At 41.1% G+C, this 10,798-nt stretch overlaps 1 protein-coding gene across 5 annotated transcripts; it reads right to left on the bottom strand.

Moving 5' to 3' along the window:
* On the bottom strand, positions 1–9,252 carry HNRNPH1 (heterogeneous nuclear ribonucleoprotein H1). 5 transcript variants are annotated; one of them, XM_081796338.1, is made up of 14 exons: positions 9,139–9,251; positions 8,532–8,660; positions 7,041–7,196; positions 6,685–6,828; positions 5,057–5,195; positions 3,934–4,112; positions 3,781–3,852; positions 3,591–3,724; positions 3,311–3,446; positions 2,838–2,897; positions 2,656–2,745; positions 1,896–1,988; positions 1,365–1,414; positions 614–764 (listed from the first exon to the last, which is right to left on the bottom strand). In XM_081796338.1, the coding sequence occupies exons 2-13, from the start codon at positions 8,626–8,628 to the stop codon at positions 1,365–1,367; spliced, it is 1,350 nt and encodes a 449-aa protein (XP_081652464.1). In that variant the 5' UTR covers positions 8,629–8,660; positions 9,139–9,251; the 3' UTR covers positions 614–764. The 5 variants fall into 5 exon arrangements, with proteins under 5 accessions (XP_060492383.1, XP_081652457.1, XP_060492390.1 ...); XM_060636400.3 differs by lacking the exon at positions 1,365–1,414 and having other exon boundaries at positions 1–764; XM_081796340.1 differs by lacking the exon at positions 2,656–2,745 and having other exon boundaries at positions 2,808–2,897; positions 9,139–9,252.
* Positions 9,253–10,798: the final 1,546 nt, after the last annotated feature.

Consider the following 10,798-nt stretch of genomic DNA (forward strand, 5'->3'; position numbering starts at 1 on the left):
TGCAGTTTTTAAAAGGAAGATTTATTTGACAAGTTTCACTTAGCGCAATACACCTAAAAGGAAATCACAATACAATGAAAGATTTAAATCAAGGCCTCAGAATTTCATACAAACACCAAGACCAAAATCCTAAAGTATTGGTATTGCGTCTCAAATTTCCCCCATTAACTTAAAAAAAAAAAAAAAAAAAAAAAAAAGCTTAAACTTACGTGCCTTAGGTTATTAAATGAAACTAGAATTAACAAACATGCCAAATGTTTTCACTTTTAATTGTAGACACAGCTCCTATATTGAGTTTTACAAAAAAAAAAAGCATGTCTTTCAACATGCATCCAAACAGTGTTCAATGTAATGTGGTATAAGAGCAACATTTAACATAATTCAACTGCTTTAACCTAAATACACTTACTGCTTAAGTACATCCTACTATATAACTAGAGAAAAGCTGAAAATTGTTTAACAGTTATAGTTTACTTGGTTGTTACATCCTAGATGAAAGTTTGTGTTCAAAAATACTGAACCTTAAGTCTTTAAAACAATCCTTGATTTCCACTTAGAGTAAGCATAAATCACAAGCTTGTATTGCAAAACTGTTAAACTTTTTTCTTTAAAAAATGTTGACCAAGAGTCAGTGATCAGGATCAATTACATTCCCCATCCACCACTCATACTGGACATGCTAGACATCCCTCCCATTCCGTTCACTCCCATAGATGCACGGCTTCCACTACTGTAGTAGCTGCTGTTCACTGCTCCTTGGCTGCCTGCAAAGAGATCAATATGACAAGTCAGGAGAATTACCAGATTATCAGTCAAATAAAATATAGCATTCCAAGAAAAAGTTTAAAAAGTATACGAGTACAAATGGCTGCTGTCCAAGTGGCGAGAAGCATGTTTGGGAAAGGGGACTCCCGACTCCAAACAAGTCTCAATTAACCCCTTTTCTCTGCAGTACCAACTTGCCAGACTCTCGTGCTACCATTTAATTGGATGCTTCAGGATCAACATAGAAAATTAAGTTTAAAGGAAAACTAGTGTTTTTCAAAAATTGCAAAATTACTTCATGTTGTTTTTAAAGCTAAACAAGGCATTTTAAAAAAAAAATTTTACCATAAACATTCACAATGTGTCCATCGAATGGCATATATGAATAGGGAGGACAGGGGCAGTCTCTTGCTTTTCCTATTCATGGTGGGCAGGAAGTGAGATGACAAAAGTTGGACTAAAGGCAACTCACTGTGCCCAAAATGGCAGCCTCCATGGAGTTAAGTCAGAGCCATTGACTGCTATAGAAATAGTGTTATTACAACATATCAGTATTTGCTATTGGGAATTTAAATTATATTTTTTGAGAAAATATTTACCTATGCAATGTTTGATTGAAAATCACTGGAGTTTTCCTGTAAAACTTGGTCTGCAAAAGGATTTTGTAGGGTAAGACTATAATACCAAAATCACCATTCTTTAGACCAATTGAAAAAAAAAAATCAAATAAAAGCAATCCTAGGATAAAACTGACTAGTAAATACGGTCCTGAACCCAACCACCATTCTACTTTATAAAATTCTCCCTCCATCTAAAATGGATTTAATGCTAACGAAAAGACAGGAAAAAAAAAAAAAGAAAAAAAAAAAAATGAACAATTTTTTTTAATAAATGGAGGCAGATGTTTTCTGGCTTGACATTATTCCAAGTTGCAATGACTAATAATTTATACAACACTCCCCCTCCCAAAGACTGGTTCTGAAAATTAAGCTATTAAAAGAACAAGTTACATTTGGATCAAAAGCATATTATTTATTAACCCCAATTTCACCAAAAAGAAGCCTGCATATTCCCCCAACTAAAGAAACCTGCCTAAAACTTATCTCAAGTATACAGAAAAACACACTTACCATATCCACTCATGCTGCTCTGGCCGCCATAGCCGCCTCCATAACCACCACTCAGCTGCTGACTGGCTGGGCCACCATAACTGGACTGGTTTGCTGTTAAGTTAAGAGAACATTAGAACCCTGTGCCATATGTAATGTGGTACCTGGTGGTACCGGGCTTGTAATTCTAAATCTATGATTTTCCAGTCTTTTGATTTTATATTACTATAATCCTCTGTCTCCTTCTGCCTATTGCCTATGACCAAAACTACCTTTCTATCCATCGTATGAACTAGTCAAACATTTATAAACCAAAAGGCCAACAGTATGCACATCAGCAGGACTAAATGCACATGATTCCATAAAGTAGAGGCATTTTGAGAAGACCTTAGGATACTGCTTAACTGGATTTAGTGGGGTTTTACCCCATAATTTATACAGTAAGGTTATGTCAATACACAGGTATAACTGAACACCTAATTATGCCCAACTATGCCCAAGAATTTATTGATCCTGTGCTTTTTAGTAATTTTAGACTTATACTTCATAAAGACAACTGAACTAGTTTCTGCCATCCCCTCCCCCAAAAGTACTTAAAACTAGTCATCTAAACAGTTTTTACATTAACTCACAAGGATTTAAATAAGCCAGACAAAATTCAAATTGAAAACTCTTTGCCTAACTTAATTATGCTAAACTCATTAAAATATAAATTAACTTAACTTATATAATCGACTTATATAGATATGTTTTGGTTTTTAAAAAAACTAACGATATTTACACAAGCCCATGCCTCCCATCATTTGGCTACCATAAGCACCACCGCTTGCTCCTGCTGTAGAATTCAAGAAGAGTTCTACATATCTGTGTTCTGAAATGAGAGAAAAGGCATACAAGGTTAGCTTAAAAAAAAGACACTAAAGTGATATTTACACAAACCCATGCCTCCTAGCATTTGGCTACCGTAAGCACCACCGCTTGCTCCTGCTGTAGAATTCAAGAAGAGTTCTACATATCTGTGTTCTGAAATGAGAAAAAAAAAAGTTTGAAAGTCTTTGTTGGTGAAAGAAAGAGAGAGAAGCACTTTTAAGTTCTTAAACAAGTAGATCTGTGAACTTCAAATACTTTTGGTAAAAAAAAAAAAAAAAAGTCTAGCTGCTTCTCAGGCAATTGGACTATGCACATTTCAAAAACCAGCCTTCTGATTTAAACATTCATCTAAATTAAGTCTGTCAATTAAGGCTATAATTCAAGTCCATGTTCTCATCACAAACCCCTTCCAATCCCACTAAACCCACATTTTTTAAACACAAACCAAAGAACTAACTCATTATCAGACCGAATTTCTCATACATCCCTACTATTTCTCTATCACAAACACTGGTCACTCAACCATCTGTAGAGACCCCCGGCCAAGACACTTAAATCTCACTTACGCATATTTGCTTTGTCTTTTGACATAGCTGCCACAGCATCTTCGTGAGTTGCAAACTCGACGTCTGCTTCACCGGTTACTCTGCCATCAGGACCAATTTCAATGTGTACTCTCACAGGGTTCAGCGGTGAAAAGAACTAAATATAAGTATTTCAGAGAATAAAGTCAAATCTCTATTGTTAGAAAACACAAATTTATAGCGTACTGTTTCACTTAGACTAAGAACCAAGTTTTTAATGCTCTCCTGAAATAGACAACCTGTAAATTTATCTTACACTTACATTATAAATGTCATTCTCAGTAGCTCTGTAAGGTAATCCCCGCATGTGTACACAATGTCCTGTTGTGCTCTGGAAAGTAGAGCCACCATCCCCATATCTGTGATCAGACATTCCTGAAAAACAATAATTGAGGTCTAGATGGACAAGAGTGTAAGTATCCTTTAGTTGAGAAATTCAATTCTTACCTTACCTCTTCCAAATCTATCTGACCCAAATCCATAGCCATCATTATATCCATTATAATCATCATAGCCTCCGTAACCTGGAAGACAAGAAGTACAATCAATCAAATGAAAACAGTTACACAAACAACAGACCTTGTGGTATCTGCATATTGACGTACCTCCTCCATAAGCACCACGTCTCATCCGTTCAAAGCCAGCTCCCCTGCCAATGCTGTTATACCCTCTGCCAGCTCCAGGTCTGTCATAGGGACCTGGCCGCTGCATGGCCATAAGCTTTCGTGGTGGATCATAGTGAGTTCTAACTTCAGCTCGACTGCTCTTAAAGATTTCGATATACCTAAAGCATTGTTCACGAAGGAAAGGGATGGGGAAGGGAGAAAAAACATTAGTTCATTTCATACAGGTATTTAGTTACACAAGAAAACAATGTAGTCATAGCCATGAAACTGACTAATATTTAAAGCCAGATTTCTTATATTTGCATAGGCAATGACCAGAAATTCACTCAATTATAAGATTTAATGTAAATTGTATTTATATAGTATAACTCACTCCTCTGAGGCAGAGAGCCCAACCTTAGGGGTAGAGAGGAGTACAAATAAATGTTTTAGGAGGGAAAGAATTCCACTCAACTTTCAACATTTCATGTCTTAAATCCATTGGCATCATGTATAGCAAGTGGGCTAAAAAGCCAGCCTCCACCAACAGTCTAGCCCACACTACACATTTTCTTTCGCCAATAATACCCCAGGCCTATGCTTTTAGTAGAAATCAGCATAGGTAAGCGCATGCTTCAATGAAAAATAGTCACAAGCAAAGAGAATAAAACCTTTTGTGACAATTTCTTGAAAGCTATGCTTATTAATACATATGCAGAATATTTATACAGCAAGAAAGTTTGTTGCATTTCAACTTTAAAAACAAGATCAGAAAGTATCACATTTTCTTATGGTAATATTAATTTACTAGGTGGGTGTTATTACAGCTAAAGCCAGGTTTGCATTAACATTTTTTAAAGCCATAGTCTCTCAACTCTATTGATTAGAATTAGGAATCTTGGAATCTTATAGTATCGTAAGGGAGACCAAATTAACTGGGGACAATTTTAAAACCTAAACTTTAATCTGAATGCTTTATGGGACTTTAATATAGGGAATTTGAAAATTGTGGCAAAACATCAATTGGGACTAGAAAATAGGTTTTTCTTCTAAGCAGAGAGAATATGGATTTAATTGTTTACCATAAGAAAAGTGACAAATCCAACCAACCATCCATCCCCACCTGTGCCCTATTCTTTCCTTGTGTTTCTTTAGAGCCTTTTCAGCTATTTCCTGTGAAGCAAACTGCACGAAGGCCTCCCCCGTACTCCTCCCCTGGAAGTCCACCGGCAATGTTATCCCATTTGGCACGATTTCCAACCCTTCAACCCAAGGACAAATAACCCCAGTAGGGGGGCAATATTAACATCACAAGCCCAGAAATGATTCTTCTTATAGCTTTAAATAAACCAGAATTTTAACTTTAGGTGAACGGTATGCTTTCAACAAGTACTTTTTTACATATGCATTGTAATATGAAGTTCCATTATTACAAAGTATAACTCAATTCTTAACACACCCCATGGCACAGTATGTAAGAAAAAACTTGAACACAGGATGCATTAAGAATTCAACAATTAACACTCTAATCTATGCAAATTAATGTTGAGAATTACACAAGAATTTAATAAAGTTTCAAGCATTAAATACAACAGTTACTATACTTAAAACACCTTTTACCTCAATTTATATTTCAATGTTCTAAGTGGAACTTCAACTTTTAAAAAAAATTACACATTTAAACATTTCATATACAAATTGAAACATTGCTTAAGTCATATAATTGACAAACATACAATCTAAACTTTTCAACAAACAACTGATCTACACAGCACAATCATGCACTCTTATGCTCTAATAGTAGTATGATTCACTTCTGGAAATTCCGTCTATGAAAAATCCTTTCCGTGGATACATTCCCAAGCTTACAAAAAGGGCTTAAAGCACTTTCCTAGAAGATATGAAATTATGTTCATATTTAACGTTGACAGATAGCATTCAATTCTCACCAATTTAGACAAAAACAATCAAAGCAGACTTGATTTCAAGAATTCTGGCAAAATATTAGGACTTGATACATATCTAAGTCAAGATTTTCATACATACTATACTGAACCATGAAAGGATTTCTTAATTCCACTTATCACATGAGTATTAAAATAGTACTTAAAATATATGATCTAACATTCTTCTACACATGCAATTTTACCAGCTCTTCAGCATAAAAACATTCAAATACTTTAGGCCCAGAACAGTTTCAAAATACTTTCTTTATTTCAGACAATGAGACTACATTCAAACTACTCTTACATTAGATTTTAATTAAGTTCATAATTCCCTGGCTACAAAAACCAGTTGCTTCCGTATTTTTTTTCCCCACTAAGAGTTAGGCCATTAGAGATGTTTCTGGGCCCATGACCCAATTTGTCTTAAAACATAGGCACTTGCCATAAATCACAACAACCTAACTCAAACTAATCTAATGTTAAGGGATCTTACCTTTAACTTGAAGTACTTTGCTGAACAGCATTGTGAGGAAGTAGTTAAGCTGTTGAGGACAATCCTCAAAGATCTACTCTGAACTACAATACTAAATATAGGCAAAGTTAGCATTTTCAAAGTACTTAATTTCCACCTTTAAGATGGGCTTAAATTATTTGAAGGTCTCCAGGAAGAAGAAAACATTTAATTCACCTGTATATACTCACACCTGTTTAAATATCTAAGCTACTCAACTTTAAGGTCTATTAAATCACATGTTGCCAGAAGCTAGCCAGAACTCACTGCTCAGCAACAAACACAACTACATACCTGAGAAGAACTGAACAATTTCTTCCTTGCTACATCCAAAGGGGAGTCCTCTAAGCCGTACAAAGCCATCATTGGCCGTGTCAGGACTATTTGGACCAGTATGCTTCAACACCCAATCCATTTCAACGTTGTTTGACTTGAATACTGAAAGAGGTGCTTAGAATTAGTCAATTTTGGAAAGTCAGAGAATGAAGTTCAGACTTCCTGGGTCTTTAGATAATCTAGGAAGAGCTGCCATAAACTCCCTTAGATGACCATTTCCATGCGGTCAAATACCTAAAATTCAGAAGGGGTAAGATAGAGCTCTATGTGTTTAATGTTTTTATTTACTGTTACTAGGGCAACATAAATCAAACCTTCAACATATCTGTGTCCCATAGTTTCTCTGTCTTTTTTCAGGGCCAATTTGACTTCATCTTCTGATTCAAGTTCAACAAAAGCCTCGCCACTCGGTCTGCCTTCTCTGGTGTAGATGAAACGAATACCTTGAGCCCCATTTTGAATTTTGCAGTCTGGAAAGAAAACAACCGTTAATACAGAATTTAAAACTAAAAACAAACAAACAAACAAAAAAAAAAAAACCACCTCTGGGTGATATAGATGAAACGCCTATTCATGCTCCACTACAAACAGAGCTTTTGCAAAGCCTAGAATGAGCAATGTTACCAAATCCCAGAGCCGCTTTCTAGAACTTAAGCCGTTAACTTCTCCCAAACTTCCTTACTCCCTAGATGATACATTCCATTACCTCAAGAAAACCCAAAATCCAAAACAGTTTAACAAAATTGATTTCCAAGTCTTCTCCATTGAACATCCTTTGAAACCCCTCATAAGTCTGGACTTTGATTTTATGGCATTTTCTGGGTACTGTTTCAAGTTTTGGTCCAGGGCACGTGGTTTTACCTTACTAGCAGCAACATTACAATTTCTCCTGTGAATCCAAATTTGCAGGGCCAATACTCACCTAAGTGGGGATCAATGTTAGCAAGCTAAAATGCTCCAAGTTGCACAGCTGAAGCCAAACTCAGTCTTGCTCACCGCAAGGTGGCTTCCAGTGTACTTGGTTCTCGTTTTACAGGTCGTTTTCCGTTACCCAGGCTAAATTCAGACAGTAAGTCAATACTACAAGTGTCCTTCCAAAACCTGTAAATTTCTTCCAAATATATCTTTATCAGCCTAAACTCACACTAGCAATGAGAACAAGGACATTCTAGTAGAAATTATTCAGAAAACCTACATACTGGAAAAGAGCTACACAGACAAGTAAATTTCCCTGGGCTTTAGTGTCCTCAACTGTAAAGTGAGCCAGATCAAGAACTAGAATGAGCAAGAATTCGTCACAATTACCAAATCTTGATTTGGAAAATTGTCTGAAATTAACAAGTGACATTTTAACTTTCTGAAGTCAAATACCCTGCTTCAAGAACATACCAAAATTGGGAGTAAGTTGTTACACTTCAAGGTTTTGCAAAATGTTAGTATTGTTTGCCCAGCAACTGGGCAATTTTCTCAAGATGAAGAGAGAAATCCCATTTATCCTTTCGAAAAGATAGCCGTAGAAGACTAGTGCTTAAACGTAGGTAAAGCAAACAAACAAAAAAAAAAAAATCAGCCAGAGAGGCCGCACTCCCCCCAAGAGGACTCGGAGGGCGGGCGGGGCTTTCGCAATTTCCATTGCGTAACAGCGGCCGGCGGGGCGCGAGCAGCCCAGAGGGAACGGCTGCCTCCCGCGCCCCGCTAGGGGGCGCCCCAGGCCCGGCCCGCCCCGCCCTGGCCCGACCGCCTCACGGCCCGCCTGCCCGTCCGCCGGCTCCGGCCCCGAACTCCCGCCTCCGCTTCAAACTCACCAGAAAAAAAACGCTGCACTTCGTCTGCTGAGCAAGACCAAGGCAAGCCCCGGACCTTCACCACGAATCCCTCTCCGCCTTCGGTGCCCAACATCATTGTCTCTTAGTGGGTCCTGGCGTCCAAACAGACTGCAAGGCGAGGGATGAACGTCAGAACAGGGAAATGTTAAAATTCAACAGCCCTCCGCCCTCGAGGCGCCCGACGGTCCGCGGCGCCCGAGTATGAGGCGAGCCCGTGCAGACGCCCGAAACCCAGCAATTCCAACACCAACACCTCTTTGGCCAACGGCCGGGAGCCCGAAGCCGCTGTGGGCACCAAGTACCGGTGCCCCAAGCCGAGGGGGCCCTGGCCTAGCGCCAGCGTGGAGGCAAGGAAATGGCGGCGGCCGCTTCCGCTCCGCCTCCTCCGACATCTCACACAATAGAGTCGACGCGGCCTGCAGGCCTCGGCGGCCCCGCCGCTACTCGGCGAATTACTTCTGGCTTCTAGTTGCAGCCCGCACCTTGCCAGGGCCCCACAGGCACTACCGAGGGCTAGGGATAAGCAGTCCTCGAAAAAATGACATCCTCGGGGGCCGCTGGGTAGCAAACACAGAGCGACACTCACCTAGCTGAACACACGACTTCGGCGTGGCTGAGAAGAAATGGCCAACGGGCGCCTGCGCAACCTAAATAAGGCCCTTTGAACAAGCTCTACGCACGCGCAGCTAGGTGCCCGCACCGCCCCCTTGCGTCACACAGAGCTCAGACGCATGCGTAATTTCATGAACGGGCCTCCCTCTAGGCAGCATATGATTGTGCGCACGCGTTTTGGGCTCATTCCCCCTCCCACCTCCATAAACCCGCCGGGCTTTCTTGCGCCTGCGCCATTCCGCGATTCTTGAACTTCGAGCCTCTGCCGTTTATGATTTAGTTTCATGCGCATGCGTCTTCCTCCAAACAGTTCTGTCCCCTTACCCGCCAAAGTGGGGGAGGGGAATGGCGGCAATCCATCCCTGTAGTAACTATATGAAAGGCAGTCCCGAGATCCGGGATGTGGTACGGTGGCTACGTTCCTACCCCTACTCTAGCCTATTATCCGCGCTCCGGGCTGACCTGAAGGGACAGCCGCTCCCCGCCCTGGCGCCGCCTATACCCGTTTTCTCCCTAGAACCAGCCTATGACCACCTGGGCCTCTCCTGGGGGCTGCGACACCGGAAGCATGTCCAAGGCGTATGTGCCTCCGCTCCCCTTACCTGCCACCGTCGGGCCTGAGGCCCGGACCCGCGCGGGGTCTCCTGCGCGTGCTTCAGTCGCGTACCTGGCTTTTGCCCTAACGAACTCGCACCCACGCGACCGTCCCCCCCCCCCCCCCCCCCCCTGCGGCGCTCAGTAGGCAGGCCCTGAACGCCACGGGGCGCTGCCACGAGAAAGGGTGGCCAGAAGCCGTGTCCCACTGCACTTCATCAGCGCCGGACTCGGCTCTCCTGAGCAGGTTCCCGCTTAATTCTTCCAAGGATAAGTGGGTACTATTAAGTCCCTTTCCTCGGTGGAGACGCCGGTCACCCCATGTGAGCATATGGCACAAGATGAGTGGTGTTCCTGGTCCCCACCAGCACTGCAGGGAACTTACCTGCTTGTCCTCTCCACCTCAAACCTACGCACACAGGCCATAAACAAGTTAGCAATAAGGTAGTGTGGGACAGTTAGTGAAGGCCTCTCTGAATGCCACCATGAAAGGATTTGGGCGAAATCCTTGGGCGAAAGTTTGTTCCTGCCCAAGTGTAATAATCTGGAAGCCGCATCCAGTTTTGACAGGTTTGAGAAAACTAGAGAAAGATTCATCAATGGAGTAAAGGGGGACGATGATCCAAGATAGGATCCCAGAGGTAGGGTGATCCTGACGGGCCATTTAGGTCTTGGCAAGGGTGTTAACTCCAAGTGCAAGGGGAAGGCATGAGCAGATCTTCAACAGGGAGCAATACAAGCTGTTGGTAAAGGAAAATTCCATGGCTAGGAGTGAGAGGGACACAGAAAGAACAGTCAGGGTGAATAATGCTGCCTGCCCTCAAATGAAAACGGAGCTAGAGGAAATGGCATTTTGGCTGAAGTCACCAAGACGTGGGACTCCCAAATCTTCCAGACAGGAGGTCCATTTCTGGGTGGTTCACAAGTAAGGAAAACATTTTTTTTTTTTGCTTTTGAGATTTTTTTTTTAAATGTTTTATTTATTTTTGAGATAGAAAGAGACAGAGCATGAGCAGGGGAGGGGCAGAGAGAAAGGGAGA

This window comes from Panthera onca, chromosome A1 (genome assembly GCF_046562875.1).
Source record: "Panthera onca isolate mPanOnc1 chromosome A1, mPanOnc1 haplotype 2, whole genome shotgun sequence".
In the NCBI taxonomy this organism is placed as follows: Eukaryota; Metazoa; Chordata; class Mammalia; order Carnivora; family Felidae; genus Panthera; species Panthera onca.

What these genes read in the sequence shown, in the direction of transcription:
- HNRNPH1 (XM_060636400.3), bottom strand. Translation starts at nt 8,628, where the DNA reads ATGATGTTGGGCACCGAAGGCGGAGAGGGATTCGTGGTGAAGGTCCGG. An exon ending in AGCAAGCGGTGGTGCTTACG is followed by an intron (nt 2,746 to 2,837) that starts GTAGCCAAATGC and finishes CTCTCATTTCAG; the next exon opens with AACACAGATATGTAGAACTC. An exon ending in GAGCAGCATGAGTGGATATG is followed by an intron (nt 765 to 1,895) that starts GTAAGTGTGTTT and finishes ATCTCTTTGCAG; the next exon opens with GCAGCCAAGGAGCAGTGAAC.